Genomic DNA, 22,073 nt, shown 5'->3' on the forward strand with positions numbered 1-22,073 from the left:
CATTGCCTATGTGATTTGTGGTACTCTACAAATAATAGCAGCCAGATAGCACCCACAATAAAGTATAGTTTACATTCTGTTATAGTGACTATAAATCAATGTAGTGACAACTTACATGCTTCTCCTTCCAGACTGGACTACTTACCTTGCTGTGCAGCAGGAGTAACAGTAGAATTAGTTGTAGAACAGCACAGTACTGTTAATTCAGTTACATTCAGATTAAAAAAATAAAATAAAAAAAAAATTATCGGGAACCAGTGAGAAGTTTATGCCTCACCACAAAACAAAACAGGAAGGTACTCATTCAATAGTCTCTCCATCCCCTAGTACACTGGATTCCCCAAGAGGCCCTTGGTGTGGCACAACCATCCCCCTCCCAAAAGGCCACAGGTTCAGAACAGCTGTCCCAGAAAACCTCTGCTGAAGTTTTCTTCTTTCAGAGACAAAACCTCTGTTGAACATGTTTCTACTTACATTATTGTCAATGTTAAAGTTCAAATGAAGTAACTCAGTCCAATAAAATCACTAACTTGGAAAACTTAGGATATCACTTGACCTATTAAACTAGGCTAAAAGATGAGAAAAACCCACACCAAACATTGTCCATTTGAACTGCTGATGTGAGCCCAGAAATAAACAAACATGTGGCAATCCTTATTAGTCATCTGCCCAAGGAAATGAAATCACAAAGCTGCCATCAAATAATTTATTTTATACTTTTCTGTACCTTAATTTGTATCTTTCTACTTGAAATCTTTTACATATACAGTGCCGCTGCCCGCAGAAGAATATCTTGAGCAGAAGTACTCAAAATAAGGACATTCATGCACACCAGGCAGAGACCTCGGACATAACCTGTTTGTATCTGTCTTGTGTATGTGAGCGAATAGTGCGGCCCACTGGGAGCAGAGCTGTAGATTGAAACAATTTATGGTGGGGATCTGGCCTCCATCCCGTGACATATTTCTGGACTCACATGGGCTGACGACTGGCTGTTAGGGGTTGTAGCACATTAGGTATGCTCCTGGCGCATGTATGCTCTCAGCTCTCATGAAACATTTAAGCTGTAGGAATGTTGAAATTCAATGTAGATTTGTAGAAGGCATTTCTAGACAGCATGTTCAAGAGAAGGCATTCTTTTTTTGTGGTTTAGGTTTTTGGGTTTTTCTGTAATTCAGTCAAATGTCAGAAGCTTCCACGTACACCAATAGATGGGATTAGAACCAGTCTTTCTAAATCCAGCCTGGTAGGAAAAGACAGAAGCCCCTTTCCAGGAAAGGTGGCTTTGAACAAAACTACTCATGTTTTACTCTAGCACCTTGACAAGCTGTACTGGTTCCTATCAGAGCAGATGACAGCAAGACTGCCCAATGTTAAAGAATCACAGGTTGTTTATAAATATTGTACTGAAATATTGCTATATACGTATTTGTAAATGCATTAGTTTTAGTTTTCATTAAAATTACGTATTAAAATATGCTTATAAATAGCCTGTAACAGGTAGCAAAATTTATATTGCTGTGAGGCCCTGTCTTTAAACCAATTCACATTTAAAAAAAAAAGTGAGTCACAGAAGACATCATCAGATACTGATTTTAGTGGTTGTTTGAAAGTAGCTGCAGGCTTGGCATATGTATTATTCAAAAACATGGAAAAGGAATCTGTACTTTTCCACGCTTAACCCTACAAATCTGTACAGGCTGTAAGGAAGCTTAGCTGCAGTCTCTCTGTAGTTACTCACATGCAGGCGTTACCTCTTCATTCCAACAGCTCCAAACACCACTGGCAAGTATCACCCTTTCAAAGACAACCTGTTAAAATAAGGCTTTTCTGTTACTGCAAGTTACAGCCAAAGCTCATTGTCCCATCTGATCCTTCTCTGTTGAAGTCAGACAACAGCAAGAACTTGCACTGACAGCAAAGGAAGGAAGTTCACACAGGTTCAAAAAAATGGTTTCATTATAAATTTATTTCTTTTAAACATGGCCACTTTGAGATTAATGATACTACTTCAGGGAACATGAAAGAATAATAAACAACTTAATTTTAGAAGGGAAACAGGTAAGTCAGGATCTGCTTTTCAAACAGTAAAAGGCGAAGAAGCTCCGAGAGGCAATAAATTTTGGCGTATGAGGACTAGTATTTTCAAATCCAAAAGTTGGCTTAAGTTTTACAGTGGAAGCTGACTGCAACCTTAGCTACCTTTCCATAATGCTGGACTTGGTCGTAACTTAAATGTACAGGAGCATAATGTGAAAAGATTTTTTTTATTAATTAAAAGTTAACAGCAACAGGCACATATTAAAATGAATATGGCAAAGCCTTTACAAATGGCTTTACGCTGAAGCTCTCTCCCAAAAATGGCTGTTGCAACAAACTGTAAACAGAATTAAGAAACAGTCTTTTACAATAATAACAGGGAAATACAAATGAACTAAAAGAAAGCACCAGTTTCTCAAACTAGATTACAGTTGTGCTTACTGTACTTAAAACAATGTAAAACAAATTACAAAAATGGAATGTTTTAAGTTTAAAATTAGTCCTTTAATTTTGTCCTAAAAAACATTTTCTCCTTTTCCCATCAAAAACCCTTTAGTGGGTAATGTTTCAGTAGAGGGAGGAATACGTAAACAATGCACTATTTTTTTTTATTATTATTATTATTTTTCAAATCAAAAACAAATTTGGTCACTTAGCTTTGTGCATAGTTTAAGGCATCTGTAGCAATTTGTTACAGTTTCCTCCCCAATGTGGCTGTTCATGAAATTGTCACATTCTAAAAGAATAAATAAAATAAAAAAAAAATGTTGCCGTTCAAACCCTTCCCTGTTCCCTCCCACCCTCCCCCGTCCCAAACATACACACACCCACACATACACACACGCTGCAGCGAAAGGGGCATTTGTACCCTTGTTCTGAAGGACACGCTTCCCATCCCACTTTATTTCAGATTGGCAAATACCCTGAGCTGATTATGGTGTTTAGACATTCCACCTTTTTCTTGCATGTGCAGTTCAAGTGTACAATAGTGAAAACAACATGCGATGTTTCCACTGCAGAATCGCAATGCAGTTCGGACGCTTCCCCCCCACCCCCACCCCTTCCCTTCCCAAATTCAGAAGTGTTTTCTGCCATTAAAAAATTGCATTCCCATATAGCACTGGAGTAAAGCTTGGCTGTGCTGTATGATGAATGCTCAGTTCCCAGTGCACAAACAAAATTATGGCAAATGGGAGGCTTTTCTGGCATCCAAAGAAACAAGAGCTGCAGTCTCAGATTTGATCTTTTCTTTTAAAAAAAGCAAAAAAACCAAGTTAGTGGTTCCTTCACAGCCATGCGCAAAGGTTAAGTCTAGAACCAATAGTTTCAGAGTACATTTGTAAACATCAAGTCTTGCCAGAGGCAGCAGAGGATGGGCACTTCACATTTCCGTATTAAAACAGGGACTGAGTGGAAGGTATGCTTTGAACACATTTATGCAAGTCTTGCTAAATTCCAAGAAAGTGGAACAATCCATCTCAAGTCTTAGATTTGAAGACCGTATTCCAAATGTCACCAAAAAAACAAAGCCATGTGGCACAATGAAGCTTTTGTACTGTTCCTCCAAGGCTCAGTCACTGCTGTGCTTTGCATATTCAAGGTTCCAAACGAAAACCAACTGAGGCGTATGCATATTGCTCTATGTTCAGATCTTGCAGTTTAAAAAAATTCTGGTTCAAATGGTCTGTGTCAAAGGAAAACTTGGAAATAAATAATGCTGGCATCATTTTACCATTTTACCAAAACCTTGGGCTGGCAAGTATCTCCTTTAATCCAACCATGCAGACACCAAGAGAAGAGGCAGTTTTGTCATGAAGATTGAGGTCAGGACAATCGAGGTTCCTGAGGTAATATGTCTGAGTCCATTTCCTCAAAAGCGGGGTCAACATCGTCACCACTGCCAGACTGTTCCCTCTGCACTCCCTTCCAGCTAGCCTTGTTCAGTCCCAGGTGGCCAAGCATTGTCTGCGACAGCCTGGTGTTTGAAAACCGGGCCCATTCCCCAAACAGTGGTTCCACTAAGTAGGTCATAAACCCTTTGAAAACAAGCAAACACACACACCAAAGTGAAAAAAAACAGGGAAGGGAAAAACAAACAAACAAAAAAACCCAACAAACCAAAAAAAACCAACCACACCAAACCCAAAACCTCAAACTAAGTATTTTAAATAAAATTTAGTAGCAAAAAATAAACAATATGTCAGACTGCTCTTCTCCAACCTGCATTTAGAAATTCATTTCAATATTTAGGGCATCTTTACAAAGTAATCTCTCAAAATGTAAAAGATTTTACTAGTCAGTCAAAAGAACAGCATTATATTGGGTTACAAATTAACCTCCTTTCTTTCCCAACAATGACCAAATAAAGGAAAATATTTGAGAACATGGCGGGGGGAATCTAAATATCAGCAACTAAGTCACACAGATTACTTTAGAAAACCTAAATTTCTCAAAGAAAGATTTTATAACAAATTACCCCATAGACAGTCTGAACTATACTAGAGAGGTGAAAAAGAAGATATTCTTTTCACAATATTAAGCTGACTAAAAATACAAATTATAGAAATTTTAAAAGGCCACAAAACATCAACACACAAACATTTACATACATGATGTGTGTATGTGCATGTGCATTTATTTTTAGTGTCTGTTTCCATGAACCAAAAATTCAATGCTAAGGTGACCAAAATTGAATCTGTCAAATTACAGAAATGTATGATTTTCTAACATGCTAAATTAAAACAATGCAGCTGACTGAACAGATCAGGTTTTGCCTCTAATTTAAAGCACTAATTCACACTGTGTTTGTGGTTAAATTTCTTCTTTACTATGTTTTTAACTGAGTCCCATTCAATCTACATAAGCTACTTTATTAAAAATAACTATAAAAAGTCATTTTACTACTTCAAATCCAAATCAAGTTAGCAAAAAAAAAATTAATACAATGGCTATTCACCATTCTCTGTCAAATCTCTGCCCACCACTCTTCTTAAGGCTGCATTTAAAAGGAATGCTAACATTCCAGAAAGCTAAACCCAGACAGCTGAAACCCTGTTGTGACAGCTTCGCTGCAAAAGGCACCCAAGACTGCACATGCAAGAGGAATGAACACTCCTCTTCCCCAGCTGGCCACTTCAGATGAAGAAAGTTCTGGGCAGCAGCATGGGAAAAGTCAGACAGCTGCTTCCCATGCTGTACCTGCTCTGGGAGGAAAGAGAGGGGCTTCAGGCTCCAGGACTGTCAGTGCAGCACCTCTCCATAAGCACTCAATTCAAAGGAGAAATGTTATAGAGCAAATTGTTACAAAGAGCAATTTTTTTCAAAGTGCTGCCACGCACGCACACAGAGCAGGTACAACCTCTAGGAAATGTATCTAAAAGGTACTTTTTTCAAGTGGCATCCTGAAAGAAATCTACTAAAGTAAATTGAACTGCAGTTACCAATCTGGATGTTGGCAATAGTTTCCGTCTGTCGGTCACAAAGTGGACTCACACCCAAGTGATATTTTTTTTCAATATCTCCTAAATAAACAAAAGTATAATACAACTGTTAAGTCATCAAGTCCAGACGCAAATGGAGCCATCAAACACTAACAGAGACAAGCTGTGCAAGTTGGTTAACAAGGATGGTACCTTGCAGCTGGCTGAATAAATTTACTTCTCTCCCCCATCTCCCAAAAAAACCAAGTAGGCCTGTCAGTGAGACTAACAGTACTTCGTATTTTTCATCAAACAATAATTAAAGAAAAAACATCAAATCACAGGTTTCCTAAAGGCTTAACATACTTCCTTGCAAAACCTCCTAGACAGCCATAGAAATGACAAATTAAAATCCCCCCTTAGCAATATGGAAGAGAATAGCTTAGCCTTCAGAAATTTCTCACTAAAGGCAATTTGTTATTTTGCTTCCCCATCACCTTTATCTAAGAATAAGCTTCACATGATTAGCACCGAATAAAGCACTCTTCCCCATTTATCATATCCATGCACAAATTAGCAGGTCTCAAGTCAGCTAAGCTAGCCTTAAGAAAGAAGCACACTTTATTTTATTACTAAAACAATTTAATAATAATGGAGAAAATTCACTCTATTTGTCAATTAAAAGCTTTATTAACTGCTTACATAAGTAAGTAGCCTTAACTGCATGGTAACTAAAAATCTCCTCCCTGGCTCTTACCTGCTTACCAACAGGCCTCACAGCTAAAGTTTAAATATTGAAGATACATGATGAATACATTTCATAATTTAGTGAAACCACTAAGTAAATGTAAGGTGAGCATAATTATTCATCTGAAGCACTTTTCAGGCTGAAGGATCTTACTGCATAAGCCGTTCTAGATTCAGATTCTAAGCAGATTCTTCATTGGGTTTCAGTAACACCAACCTTTTGCAAGAAGTACAACCCATGAAAGTAAAAAAAAAAAAAATCCCATACTATACTGTAAATCTCTTAGTCCTAAATACAAATTCCTTTATTTGCAAGGAGCTATGACTCATAGTTGCTCTCTCCACAGTATAAATACATTATGTACCAACAGATACTTCTACTCTTACTTGCCTTGATGGAAGAACTCCTCTGTTACTTTTTCACTCCACTGCTTACTCAGCTCCCACGTCCGACATGGATTACAAATATCAGCACATTTCAAAGCCATCTAGTAAGTTAATATACAGCATTAGATTACCTCTCCCTCCAACAGAAGCATCTGTAATTATTTATTTCCTGACAGCAGATTATTTTAAGTTTTGTGAATAACAAACCTACCTAACAGTTGCACTTCTCTAAAGTTATGTTCTATAATCAAATTTAAAAAACGCTCAGGGAACTATCAGATCTCATGATCATCTCTGAATAATATGGAAATTCAGTCAAGTCAAAGTATTTCAGGGGCACTATATTTAGTATATTCACTAGTACAGGAGACAACAACCACCTCAGAAAAAGAAACATCAAAGTAAGCAAACAGTATTTTCCATTTCTGGCTCTGAAGTTCACATTTTTAGTAATGATTTGCACAGGACAGAACTTCTCATCTGTTTGCCTACTTTCTTTTATAATCCACAATACAGACCTAATAATAAAGCTTTCTATAAACCTAAAGAGACTCTCAAGGCTTTTGTTTTTAAAGCTTGCTAAACCTCTCTTTAGCTGCAAATTGATTCACAACAGTAGTGCTTTCCTTTCCTGAAATACGTTCTGACAAAGCATTTCACAGTTCTGAGACTGCACTAGAGTCGTCAGAAGAACTAAACCTTGTCTTGGAAACACATATCTCCTTGCTTTAGCAGCTGTAAGTTATCAGACTTACCAACACAACGACATCACTTGGGAGAAGTGCTGGGGGGGGGGAGGGGGGGGAGACTGAAGTGGAGGGCACAACCTTTTTGTAATGCAACAGTAACTTAAAAATATCTCTACTTCATTTTGAAAGGAGGAGATAGCCTGGCAGAAGTAGTATTTATCATTTTAAGTAAACTATGTTTGATGCTAAAATGGTATTTTCAAAAATATTACCCAAAAGATCACCTGTAAAATGAAGTGACGATGGTTCGCATTCTCTAAACATAGGTCTCCTCTATCCAAATGGGATCGAAACATGGACAGATACTCATTTTGCTGACTGATGTCTGTGGCAAGAATGAGATCACCTATCTGGCTTTCCATCAGCTGCCTGAAATTAGCGATATCAAACATTCAAAAAGCTTAATTATTAAAGAACAACAGCCATCACTAGATCTACATGTCTTTTTATCATGTTCATTATTATACAAATGCAAGCTTTATAATCAGCACTTCCACTGAACTGTTTCTTTTTTTCGTTTTCCTTCTCTGAAAAATTCCTACAACATCCATAGTAATATCAGGATGTTTCACTGGCAGCTTTCAGGAAAACTAAAACAGTTTTCAGCTCTATTTTTGCCTTTTTTTTTTCTGAAAAATGCACAAACTAATTGTTTAAAGCTTATTTCTTGTTAAAGTAGGTAAAGAGGGTCTATTTTAAACTACAGTTGTGGTGGCAGAACAAGAAAAGGCTGCCAAGTTTAATCTGAACAGGTGCTTGACTACATGAATACACTTCTTCAGTGTGCTCCCAGTAAATGTTATTTTCCAAATATTACATTGCACCAGGAACTGCTCTACTCCAACAGCATGGTATCCAGGAATTCTTAAAATAGATCATAATCTACGTTTTGTATTCAGGACTGCCATGCAGTAATTTAGCTTGTTTTGCAAGTCTGTCTGAAGTGACAGCTTGCTTACATCTTAAACTAATCTATACTATTTTGTATAAACCTACCTGTTTTCTAATGACATATGTGCAAATAAACCAGACTCTCTCAGCAACCCCACTGCTGATCTCCAGTGATGGTTCTCTAATACTGAGGTATTCTGCAAACAAAAAGGGTATTATACGAATCAATCGATGACTTTTTCCTTAAACTGAAGAGCTATATACTAAGAGCAGTACCAGACAGTTTCATTGGGTTTTGGGGGTGGTGTTTTTCTTTTTTTTCAAGGAGGTTAAAACTCACAAATCCTGAACACTTTGTTAGCTTGCACATTTTTTATCCCAGTGGCATGGAAACAATGTCTGGATTCAAACCTACCATTAGCTAAATACATCACAATTTAGATTCCTTTTCTGTATTCCTCAGGCATTCTCCAAACCTGGTTTTAACAAAACAACTGATTTTATCCTTACCTTATATAAAGTTGCTAAGTAATGGTTTGTTTTAATTAGGAAAGGTTGGTTAACACCTGGGTGATCCAAATCATGTGTGGCAGCTGCTACTAAACTGAGCAGAACATCCCATGGAGTTAAAGATTTGGAAAGCTGTAAGATAATAACAACAAATGTAATTCTGTTAGCAATGCAAGTGTGCCCTTAGAAAAAGGGCATGGGTGTCACATTTTTGTTTTTCGAAAGCCAACAGAAACTCAGAGAAAACTTTAATAATGTAAAACTAATATCCCACTGACTTTTCACAGTATCTCCCCATCAAAAGCTACAAAATTTCAACAATGGTTTAAGCATTATTCTTTCTGAAGGGGAAGGTTCTGTCTTAAAAAATGCTGGCACACAAAATGCTACTTTCTAGCTGATAATGAAGTACTATTTCTAACCAGTCCCTGTAAAAGCAACAAATTCTTAAAATTAGCTCTCCATCTCATTTACCAAGTCTGTCTGTATGTGTCAATTCTGCTTTAAATACTGAGTGTATTTTAAAAAACATAAAAACCTTTCATCTTAAAAGGAAGAAACTAATGCTCTGGAAGACTTTAGAACCGCTCAGACTGGATTTCTACTCTTACACAAAATTGTATTTCAAAGTCTACCAGGAAAAGAACTGAAGGAGGAAAATCTACCAAAAATAAGTATTTTCAAGAAGTATGTGCATGTTGATTAACTCAGCATGAAACTGCATGGACTTACTTTCACTGTTCATAGCTGTTACTATTTCTGGTCGGGAGGTCCCCGAGTTAAACTCAGTAATAAAGTCTAGCTTGCACTAAAACAGAGAGGACAGTTCTGCCTGCACAAAAGTGAAATGCAGCAAACACCCTACAAGGACAGAAGTTTATATTCCCTGTTGCATTTGCCATCTATCATGCCTCACATGTTTATAATGTACTTTGGTGCAACAGAACCAGTAGCTGTATATGTTACTAAAAATACAAAGTCTATACTTGTATCTGAAGCATTACAAAACTTACACCACAAGTATTAAATTAAAAATGCTCAGAGCTTCCAAACTGCATGCCATAAAAAACTCATCACGCATCAGCTCTGATTTGGCTCACTGCACCAACAATTGATCAGAGAGCAGCACTGAGAAACTGAGTGGGAAGAGTGGGCAAAGAGCTTCTGAAAAACATCCATGGAGCCAGAACTTACTTGTTGCTACCTCAGAAGCAGAATAAAGAGCTATGCTATTCAAGGGAATACCAGATTGGAGATAATCTGCATCAAAGTAGGTAACTTGTCTCACCCTGGCTAAAGTGCACTACAGTCTTCAATTTAATACAGGACAAGATTTAGCCCTGAAATTGTCTAAGAAATCAGTTAGAGCAGACTGCCAGCAGTCCAAGTAGCAAGAAAAAAAACACTGAACTAGCTCAGCTCCTTAAGATCTGTCACACTACCCTTTTTTAGAAAGAAAGGCCAAAAAGAATTCCTGATGTATTGCTATAAGATGCCTCCGGCCAAAGTATACTATTCATGAACATCAAAGACAAGCAAAGCAAGGGTAACAGTAGTTTCTGGAGAAAAAAACCCATCCCAAACAACAAATACACAGGTTTATTATTGCCAGCTCTGACTCAGGCCACAATTCTATGTCTTGGGGCACAGAGCTATGTTAAACAGCTGCAATCTTAATCAATTACCTATTCTGCTTCAACACAAAGACACACAAAAGACAATGCCAGCTCAGAAGAGAGGAAAAAAGAAAAGCATACTGTCAGGTGTGAACCCACAGCCTCAGCAACATGGAGGGTAATTCCCTGCCTTTTTGTGTTCAAAAATAGTTTTTGTTAGGTTTTTAGGTTTGTTCATTTTTAATAAAAAGTGTGTGTATGTGCATATACACATACATCTATGTGCACACAACCCATTTATATGCACACACACAAATACATGTATTTCTGTATGTACATGTGATGCAAAAGTGAGAATGATCCCTTACCTTGGGCTCTTTTAAGTAACAGTGCATGGCCTGAGTCACATCAGCAGCATGAACTGCGTTATGATAAGGGTTTTGACTGTGATAATCTTCTTGAACCATAACTGCAGGAAAATAACAAATATCCAAATTTGAATAAAATAACAAGTTTTTCAAGTACAATTTTATATGTCCTTATTAGGCACAGAAATATGCAACATCACAAGTTACCTACACATAAAAGAGTCAAAGTCAATAAATTGTCAGTTGAACCACGATGCAGGTATAAAAGATTTTTATGTGAAGAAACAGTATTTTCTAAAGGAAATCAACTACATGTAAAATCATCTCGGAGCAAAAACTAAACAACTTGAAATCAATATATAATCTGAGATACTTTAACTTTGAGAACTTCCCAGGAAAGGCTCCTTTTGATAATCTAGCCTGCCTGAATGTTGAGGCAACCTGGAATACAAAATGAAGATGATACTATTTACCAAAGCATCAGAATGACTTCAATAACAAGCCTTGGAAACAGATAGGATCAGAGGAACTAGGCACTGCTTTCCTGTCATATAAAGTGGGTTTCTTTCACCTTCAGAGAGTGGTCATGGAAAGCCACCTCTACATAGTTTAGGCATCTTCTCATACTTGTACTCAGGCAAATTTAAGCCTATATGCAATTTAGAAAAGAATCTCATTTAAATGATGGTCTGACTAACCACTCCTAGATTTAATATTCCCTATTTAATTTCTTCCTTGCTTTCCTCCTTTTTCCTTCATCTTCCTGTCTGTCTTTAAATATTATAGGTAGAATACTTTAAAGGACATGAACATTAGCTTGAGTACATAGACTGAAAAAACTATAATGTTAAAAAGAATGGAGGGGGAGAAGATCTGAAGCACAGCAATCAAACTATATTCTAAAGTGCCTGATATGACACATTAGCAGCTTCAAGCAAACCTCCAAAGAACACTTTCCTGGCTGACTACAGTCTGTCAGTCCCATTCAAACAAACATGCCCACAACCTCTTTTCCTACTCAGTTTACAAGCCAGTACCCTTCATGCAATTGTGACTGTAATGTTAGAGCATTACTGCCAAGGTATTTGTGAAGAGGTGTGGTTCATGAAAAGTCAAAACACTGTAACCATCGTGTAATCTCAATAGTACTCAACGCATAGCTGACACCTCATACAGAAAATAATGAAAATAAGCATCTTTGGGGTCTATTAACCTGCAGTAGAACTCCCTTTGACCTATCCCTCACATCCAGTGCATGAATGAGGACGTCCTTGGTTTACTCCTCAATTTTTTGTGGCTTCATAGGCTGGTCCAGCTACCAGAAGTCTACAATTTTCTTAACTTTTTTTTTAATAAAGCAGACCTAGGACAAAATTTTGATCAGTTTGCCAGAACTAGATTGGTACAACCATCCTATGTTTCCAGGTATTTTCTCTCCCCCTGTTCGGGTATGGAGTAAGAATTTGAAAACACACAGTAGAAGGAGACAGCTCTCCAAGTAGCCTTTGGAAATCACAGAAAGACTGTGTATGTGTATAAACAAACATATGTATACACACACATACTCACATACATACATGATATATATACACAAAAATAAAATGTTGAGATCCTACTGAGGACTAAAACCAGATTTCTCTCCTTAAAAAGATTACACTAAGTTCTCAAAGGAGATTTTGTATGGCACTATGAACCACTTGAGCTGTCCTAGTCTTCTGGAATTTGATCTTCAGATTACTTTGGACTAGGTTATAAGAGGTAGCAAAAGAATAGAATGAATTGGGTTCAGGCTAAGCAGCTGTATTCGGAAGAAAGGTTCCTTGGGACATACGGGCTGGGACAGAGCTAAGAAATGTTTTCCTTACTGCTATTAAGTGGAAGGCAGTAACAAAAAGGGAAAGGTGGTGGAATTTCAAAGCTAGAATAAAATTTTGCTTTCTTCCAACTATAATCTCATTTTAGTGATTTATGGCTTTGAGTAGTCATATGTAGTTAAGACTACTGTTATCTTTTGATAACCATTTAATTAATCCAGTCATTCCTAACTGGCCTTTCATTTCAAGTACTGTCATTTGCTAAATCTCAACTAACCAGGAAATAAGCAAGATGAGAAAGACAAAACACACTCAGTTACAACTTGAGTAGCCTAAGACCAGATTTCTACAATCGTTTTCTTCACATTCCAATATACCAGTCCTCAAGGTCAGCTGATCTACCTTTTTGAAACTGGAAGGAATTATATCCACTTTAGAACAACATGAAATGCAAAACAGAACTGAAATTTTTTAAAGCTGAAAAAGAACTAAATGATGAAAACAAAAACATTCCCTTGTTTGAAAGGGGAGAAAAGTCTTCCAAATGTGATTTCTCCCCTGTTAAACAACAAGCTTTGTAACCACAAAATTGTTTTCTCTGAAACTGTGAAAGCCTGCTAAAAGGGACCAGCATCTTGTTTCTCCTGCTCAGTTAAAAAAAAAAAAACCAACAAAAAAAGACCAACAAAAAAAAAAACCCACACCCAAAAAACCCAAAGCATCCCACTCCACAAAATTAAATAAAAGGCACTGTCATTGAAGAACTGAAGGAAGGAAGTATCACACCAGCATCTGTGTCTATGGTACAGGGATGCAGAAAGACAGCTCTTTCAGCTGTTGAGTGAAAGTACCACTTAGTTTGAATATTGTACATTGTATTTACAACTCCTTCCATTGAAGCATTCCAGTGCCCCGGGCCCAAACATTCAAGTAAAATTGTCTTGCACTCTGTCTATGGAGACTGTATCCCCACAGTACAGTGCTTGTTTGTAGGAGAGTTAGAGCAAGCAAGAGATAGCATCAAATTGGCACCATTAAATATAGCAAAACTGGCATGTTCAATACAGTCAGGAAACTATATCATGAACTTCAGAAATTAAAACAGAACTGAAAATCAAAACAAAGAAAGGAGCTGTCTAGCCTTTCCCAATAAAAATGTCACACAATGTCACATATATTCCTGATTATTTAGATTGAATAAATACAATACAGCACCTGCTATGAAACTACTCAACTTATTAATACTTGCTTGGATTTAACATGGAGATTTCTACACTCATAGAAACTTTGAGAGATTGTCTCAATATAATTTAAATCACTTCACAATCTGGACTGCATCAGTACTCTTCAAACCTTATTGCTAAACTATAACCAGCACTTCAGTTAAGGTATAAAAATGCGGATAAACAGCAATATTCATCATAATAAAAAGCTGTATTTACCCAAAAATCTACGAAGTTTCATCGTATCTAACTGGAAGTGTTCAATTAGTCCATGAAGATTAAACAGATGAAACGTTAAGCTGACTAGACTGTTTCCTAAAAATAAGATGAAAATACTAATTCATTGGAAGCCATGAAATCAGTGACTCTTTCATAAGAAATGTATTATTTCAAACAAATTGGTCACAAAAATTATACAAGCAAATCTCTACACCAATTTATGATAAATATTTAAATCTTACTTCATGACAAGATTCCATTAGCTATCTCCTCTAGTAATCACTAGTGGTTTGCATAATTATAATGCATTCACCAACTGTCCACTGTCAACTGATAGGAGGAAAATGTTACTGAACATTAAAAAGTAACAGGCTTCAATGTGCAAACCTGTTACAACAGTATTCAACTTTATAAAAATCATGATGCAACATATCACAAACAGACATACAGCTTAAAACCGAATACAAAAATAATCAGGCAAAGAAAAAAGCTAACCAACACAATCAATTAGTGTACTTTGTACATATGCTATCTCATTTTCATCATGTATTTTGCTAAACTACTCCTTATTTCACCCAGAACTCAAAGTTTTAAGTTTCTCTAGGAAACGTATACTATTACAAGCTCACAATATACTTCACCTACTCATAGCTGTAATATTATAATCACTTGCAGTGGTAAAACAAGTAAAACTGTAAGAGACAGAGAAAGAGCCGGCAAATGTTTACTTGAAATAGCTTGCCCATTACTCACTCTGCAAACAATGTGTTGTGGCAGATAGCTCAGTTTTGGTACATTGACTCTGACAATCTTCATTTAGCAGGAATTAAAGAACGTAGCACAGAGAGAAACTGAGGTACAAAAGGACGAAAATTCCTGCTAAATCTAGCTTATTACTAGGCTTAATATATTCGCATGTGCACACGACTTCCTCACAAGAAGATGCGCAATTCTTTGAACAACATTTACTAATTTGTTTCTTACAGGCTTGTCTATGGCAGCTCATCAAGCAGAGATTTATACACAGCATTCTTCCCTTACAAACTGCCAAGAACAAGACAAGAACAATGTTCAAAATGTCCTCCTAAAATGACTAAATTAGGATGCAAAATGGATGGCATAGGAAGGCTTCCACAATAGAAGCTGTACTGGTAGTATCTAAAATGTAGTTGAAAAACGTGTATTTAAAAGGTAGAGAAGGCATCTTATAAGGATGTCTTCAGATTACTCCCATCTGATAAAGTAATCAAAATAAGCTATGTTTACAAACAAGTTAACCTGCACATATAGCTTTTTCACATTCAGTTATCTAAACTTTATCATTATCTATATAAACATTCTTTTAAAAAATCCTCGCTGTTTTCGTTTTTTCTACCCATTTTCTGTATTAAATCAAACTGTGAGGATACAACTTTTACACTAGATTAAGCCAAGCATCCCTTCAACAAAACAGGAGAGAAAATTATCTTTTGGCGCCACATTTTCTTTTTTTGAACTTAATTTCTCTTCCTGCCAATTTTAAACATCCTAACTGCATCTCTGCTACCAACTCCATTGGACTGATGTAAAACCTGCAAGAGCTACCCTCCATTTGCTTCCCACACTGGCACAAATGTCGCTGTGATGCTGGACTCGCTCATCTCCTCTTTCCATTCTATTCAAAGCTCAGCTTGCATTGCTGTGATTATAACACAAAACCCTACCCACTGCAGCAGCCCTTCCTCCTCCTTCGCAGCGCATTTACAAATCTTTCTTCTAACTGTTTGTCCATAACTTAAACAATACTTTACTTTTTTTTTAACCAACTACTTCTGTAGTTCCTATCGCTATTTGTAATAGGTGCACAAAACTAATGAAAATATTCTCTTCCTTTTTGTATTTTGTGCAAGCTATGCGTACAGTAGCTTCTGTCTGCTCAATTCCTAATTCTCTAGGTATTCTATTCTATGTCGTAATTTTAATGCATTCATACCAACATGCTTTCTTAATGTAAAATAATAGAACTATTCTATCTAACATTAAATTTATAAAAAAATACTTGTTCGATATAAATGACCTTTTTGACACAACCATATAAATTACCAGCACTCCGTAATTAAAAAAGACCAAGTTAGCAAAATTATTTGTTAATTTATATCAAATTACTACTTCAAATTACTAAGAGAGAACAGCAACCTACAAAGTACAAGAGCAGCCTCTTCTACAAATCAATGATCATTATCAGTCCTGACAGTAACAGTATTTTAACAGGGTGACCAGGCAAACTAGGACTTAGATTAAAGACTATTAAATCAAAACGTACTACTTGATAGAATTTGTGGTTTTTAGTGAACAAGAAATCACATCCTGCAATGTAAGAGCAATAGTTATGCTAAGAAATAAAACACAAATGAAATAGGAAAAGTAAACTCACCATTTGTCAGTCTATCAAAAAGAAAAATATCAAAATTCCAATTTCCAACCTTCTCCAGCATACACTGAAAGAAAACAGAAAAGCTGTCATTTTTTTTTCAGTATATGCCTATCTTCCTGTAGCCCAGAGGAGTATTTAAGATTTCAGAGGCAGATGCAAGTCTTAGGATTTCTACATACAAAAAAGAGTATTAAAAGAATAATTAAGTTTGTCTGATAACTGAAAACCTTTAAAATACATGTTACAAATTTAAAAAAAAAAAAAAAACAAAAAAAAACCAAAAAAAACCGAAGAAGTGCCTTGACAGAACTGGTTGGAGATTTTCCCTTCATCCTTTAGTCAATTTCTTAGAAGACACAATTTAAAACAATTAGGTTAAAGCCAGAAACAGTATGACAGAATGACTCTGTATTCAGACTTCTTCCACTTTAATTTTTGCAATGAGCAAGTTAAGTCATCTCTGTGCAGTTATTTACCTTGTCTTCTCTCTTTCCCTTGTTGTTTATAGAAAAAAATAATCTAGATGCTTTACTAGACATATAAGCCAAGCTTTTAATTTCTTATTGAAGAAAATGGCTTTTGACTTTCCACCTCACTGAACTAGCACTTCTTCACAGTGTCTCCACATGAACTGTTCTTCCAGTAACAGGGACGAACAGGAACAGCAAACAGCGCTTAAGGCCTCACCAGAGTTCAGCAGTCACAATCTTTGCCTCTCCTACCTCTATCAGAAATACCTGTCCTGCACATTTTACAACAGAGATTTGCCTTCTCCTATTCTCATTAGATTGGTAAAGCTGTTTTGTGATCCAATTATATGTTCTAGCTTTTCTCCACCAGCCACTAAAACTCCACTACCAGAAGAAACAAAAGCATTAACAAGATCTTTTTAATATTACATGTATGCTTTTAAAATCCATCCTCCAAGTTTTCAGATTCTTCCTACACCACAGCTTCATCATGTTCAGCATGGATATGTTCGTGGTATTTAAATATATTCCTTTTCTGTGTCAAGATTCCAGACAAAAAGCACTACAAGCAATCAGTAGGACGACACAGCCTCTGGCATCCTGAATAACCTGAATAACCTTTCTCTGCTCACATCCCTTCAGCACTATCCATCCTCTGTCCCCAATACACTAACTAGCCTTTCATCCAAGTAGCTGTCCTCTTAGTACTGCCCATCTTCCCAGTACCCGCTTTCCCTGCTTCACTGCAGCACAGGCATATTAGAGCTATCACAATTTTCTTTTCTACAAGAATTGCCTACCAAAGAAAAAGTCAGTTTGGCATAATAATCTTGTGATAAATCCATTTACTGAATTTTATTGAGTTTTCAGTAGTAGGTAGTCACTCTTCCAGATGTTCATTAGTGAGGTTAGGCTAAAAATGAAAGTGGGGCAATAGTTGTCCAAATTGCTCCATTACATTTCTTAAATACAGATACATTTTTCTTTCTTTGTTTATTAAAGTGCATCCTCCATTCACCAGTTATTTAAAAAAAAACCAAAAAACCAAAAAACACTAGCCACATAAGCTTTAAAAATCATCCCAGCAAACTTGAGGGCAGTAAAGGAGTTTGTTAGAAACCATGTAATTTGGGCTGGACTTTATTAAGGTATATACACACACAAAAAAAAACCCAAACAAACATACACACATATATAAAAAATACATGCTTAAAATTTGTATTTGGTTGCACTTTTAACATGAGATATAGTTATATACTAGCAAACATTTTAAAAAACATACTTAAAAAAAAAATCAAGCAACCAACCTTTGCTTGTCCATTATAATCATCATCTAAAATGTTTGAAGAATTTGGAACAGTGATACCACGGAAAAAACGGGAAGATCTCAGGTATCGCTGGAAACTAAGCAACCTTCTCACATTTCTTGCAGACACAGACACCTCGATTTCAGAATTTGCTACAAAAAACAAGAACATAAATACTCTCTCTAAAAAACCTTTACCAAAAAGATGACTGTTCAGGGAAGTTCAGTACAACAAAGGTGATACAATTTTGTGTATGAAATATTTCAGCCACAAATACAGATTTTTTTATTAATAGTAAGTACAGAGCTGTGGCCTGGAAAAGAAAATTTTCTGTGTAAGCATCCTGTGGAAAAAACCCAAATATTTAAATCACAGCTGAAACTTATCTTTTTAAGGAACTCTGTTACTGAAAGGACAGAAATATTATGGAAATTGTGTAAAATCACACAATACTGCAAACAACGACTTTTTGGAAAACTGTTCTCTACACATCCAATCCGTGTCCCTAGCAAATCACATAGGATATGTACACCAGCAAGAGAATATCAGTAATTGTGTGTTGATACAGGAGTTACAAGTAGGTTTTGAGCACGTACAAATAACTTTTACACAGATTTTAAAGCTCAGAAGTTCTCTTAACTTTACTGGCAAAGTTTTAAACACAGTCTAGTGATTTTGATGCTTTTGCAGATCATTATGCTCAGAACCTCTCCTCTGCCAAACAAGTACCACATTTACTTTCACAGCATATGTAACTCCCCTTCCCAGTACAGTGAAAACACTACAGAAAATTGGTTTAGCCTGTTTTCAAAGTTAAATCCAAATATTTTGCTGTACTCTTACTAGGTTAACAGGTTTACTTAAATGACTGGTGCTAGCTTATGTTCAATTCCACTTGACAGCTTGAAGTGTTTTAGAAACCTGAAGATCAAACTACGCATAGCTACGGTTTCTTTGCAACAGGCCAGATATTTTCATTCTGAAGTACGTAACGCCAAATTTGGCCTTCACTTTCTTTTCAGCAGTACTTCCAACAGCAGTTTTATATAACCCACAGACAGTCAATAATCTTGATATTCCCTCATTCTGCCCCAAATGATTTATGTTAAAAAAAGGGGGGGGGGGGGGAGAAAAAAGGTATTAGGTAAGGAAGTCAAGGCAAACATGCTCTTTTCCAAAAATGCAGATCCTCTAAACCAACATGACCCCAACTTTGTAGTATAAACCTCTTGCCCTTCCAACCACAAGGCATATTAGAAATCTGTGAAGTAAGCAGTTACAATTTTTGTTCTTAAAGTCAGTCTAAAATATTGTACAGGGGAAGGTGTGGCCTGATGAACACCCTCAATTAAAGGCCTCAGTGATTTCTAGTGAAAGCAGTTTAATTCTGCGTAAAACAAATCTTTATGCATATAAATGCTTCTCCCTGCAGAAGTTCCAATGAACTTTCTGTTCTACATTAGCTCAATATATTAATTTCCAAACTACACTAATAAAACGCCTCTGAAGAGAATTCACAATTGCATGAACATACAATACCTAATCAAATGCAGCAGCGTTCCACATCAACTGTCTGTGCTAACAGAGATTAAATTGACAAAACTGGAATATTCTTTTAGACATGTGTGAAACACTTCATCAAGATACTTAAGTTCCCATCAGTTTTAAAGGACTAACACAGACAACTTCACATGAAAGACATCTGTTCAAGTCATCACACTTAAGGCCAAGGGCTCTTCCTCTGAAGACACAGGTACCTATATATTCCAGTTACGTAAGCAGGTGTACTACGTATGATAAAAGTTGCTTACAAAGCAACATTCACACGTACAGCAGGCAAACAAATAGATTCTGTCATGCTGCGTTGCTCTACCAATATTTCTAACCACATTTGTTAACATGAGGTTACAGTCTGTGCACTGCCAGCCTGCAGAACAGAGAAGCAGGGAGCAATACAGCTGCTCCTCTTACTGGAGTGTAGGCTTCGGGTAAGAAGTTTTTATCCCTTGGTCTTGATCTGGTCCCTTAAAATCCAAATTTCAGAACAGAATTCATTAGGTTTGAAATAAAATAATATAAAATGGGTATATTTAGATCATTAAATGATCTAAAATGTCCACAGAGTCACATACAAAATCTAGGAACTTCACTAAATATCAATAAAACAAAGTATTTAAGTAGGAGAAATCAGCACTCTCCTGGAAGCACAGATAGCTTTCTTGATCATAAGTACTCTTCTACAGATCTATAGTTAACAAAAACCTACTTCTGTTGTCATGCTACAAGTCTGTCACAGATGCTACCCATTAATCCTTGGCAGAACAGTATGATGTAGGTAATACAAGTAAAACAACAGCTTTTGTCAGCAAAATACATAACAGAACACAGAAATGTGGTAAGTTGGCAGTATAGGCCTGCATTCCACCTATATTTGTGTTCATAAGTCATCTGGGGGGTTGCACGTGTTATTGCTTCAGTATTTTTTCTGCTGATGTTGTGGGTGCAGAGGCAAATGAATCAGTTTTCTGCGAAGCTGAACAGTCATTACTCCCTACTTCGCAATATGCTATTGAGACATCTTAAAAATAGTTAAGATCTCTGAATTATCATCAGTTTGTACCACTACTCTTACACATTAATCCTACTTTCTCCCCCCTTTTTAAAAAAAGAAAAAAAAAAAAAAGAAAAAGAGCACTGCTCCAGCCGATGTAACTCAAACAACCAACAAAGCCTACTTCATTCCAGCACTCCTGGCAGCAATGCTGCCATTATAGAATTACAGAACAGCTGAGGTAGGAAAGGACCTCTGGAGGTCATCCAGGCCAACTCTGCTCAAGCAGGGCCACCTAGACCACACTGCCCAGGACCACATCCAGATGGCTTTTGAATATCTCCAAGGAGGAAGACTCCACAACCTCCCTGGGTAACCTGTGCCAGTGCTTGGTCACCCTCACAGGGAAAAAGTGTCTCCCGATATTCAGAGAGAACCACCTGTGTTTCCATTTGTGCCTACTTTCTCTGGTTCTATCACTGGGCACCACTAGAAAAAGCCTGGCTCTGTCCTCTTTGCACCCTCCCCTCAGGTATTTATATGCATTGATAAGATTCCCCCTAAGCCTTCCCAACTCCAGGCTGAACAGTCCCAGCTCTCTCAGCCTTTCCTCATCAGCCCCTTAATCATCTTCCTTGCCCTTTGTTGGACTCTCCAGCATGTTCATATCTCTTGTGTACTGGTGATCCCAGAACTGGATCCCAAGTGTGGCCTCACCAGTGCTGAGGAGAGGGGCAGGATCACCTCCCTCAACCTGCTGGCAACATTCCTCCTAGTGCAGCCCAGGATACCAGTAGCCGCCTTTGCCACAAGGACACATGGCTGTTTCATGTTTAATTTGGTGTCCACCAGGCCCCCCAGGTGTTTTTCTGCCAAGCTGCTTTCCAGCAGGTCAGCCCCCAGACTGTGCTGGTGCCTGGAGTTGTTCCTCCCCAGGGACAGAGCTTTGCACTTCCCTTTGAACTACTATTTATTCCACATGTATAGCCCCAGTTAGGTAATAACAGCTTGACCAAACATCTTATCATTTAGATGTCCAATGATTAGAATAACCTCCAAATGAGAAAAAGAGATTTTGAAGCCTGCCAGCCCTCTGCAGTTCCAGAACACCTAACTCATGGGTACTACAGCAACCCAAAAAGTAAATTGCTCTCTCTTTAAAAGCTAAACATTTGCTACAGGACAATTCAGAATAGGTGAGTCAGATGTGGCGGTTTGACAGGTAATTAATTTAAAAGGGAAGCTGAAAAAGAAAAGAGGTAGCTTTCAGGGCAGGGGGGGAACACAAAGGGAAAAAAAAAAGATAGGTTCTTCAGCTGCAGGAACACTGATAGCATTCGTGCTTGCAG

The 22,073-nt window shown here is 37.1% G+C and overlaps 1 protein-coding gene across 5 annotated transcripts in view; it reads right to left on the minus strand.

Annotated features, from left to right (window-relative positions):
- Window positions 1–1,951: 1,951 nt before the first annotated feature.
- The window catches only part of PDE7A (phosphodiesterase 7A), a 78,478-nt gene continuing 58,356 nt past the window's right edge, over window positions 1,952–22,073 (minus strand). For all 5 annotated transcript variants that reach the window (XM_075023372.1, XM_075023371.1, XM_075023370.1 and 2 more), the window contains 10 exons: window positions 18,174–18,325; window positions 16,397–16,460; window positions 13,984–14,079; window positions 10,728–10,828; window positions 8,744–8,875; window positions 8,339–8,430; window positions 7,567–7,711; window positions 6,598–6,694; window positions 5,481–5,561; window positions 1,952–4,076 (listed from right to left, as the gene is read on the minus strand). In XM_075023372.1, coding sequence (XP_074879473.1) covers window positions 3,865–4,076; window positions 5,481–5,561; window positions 6,598–6,694; window positions 7,567–7,711; window positions 8,339–8,430; window positions 8,744–8,875; window positions 10,728–10,828; window positions 13,984–14,079; window positions 16,397–16,460; window positions 18,174–18,325 — 1,172 coding nt within the window. In that variant the 3' untranslated portion in view covers window positions 1,952–3,864. The remainder of the gene's footprint in view (window positions 4,077–5,480; window positions 5,562–6,597; window positions 6,695–7,566; window positions 7,712–8,338; window positions 8,431–8,743; window positions 8,876–10,727; window positions 10,829–13,983; window positions 14,080–16,396; window positions 16,461–18,173; window positions 18,326–22,073) is intronic.

Source organism: Buteo buteo, chromosome 3 (genome assembly GCF_964188355.1).
Source record: "Buteo buteo chromosome 3, bButBut1.hap1.1, whole genome shotgun sequence".
In the NCBI taxonomy this organism is placed as follows: Eukaryota; Metazoa; Chordata; class Aves; order Accipitriformes; family Accipitridae; genus Buteo; species Buteo buteo.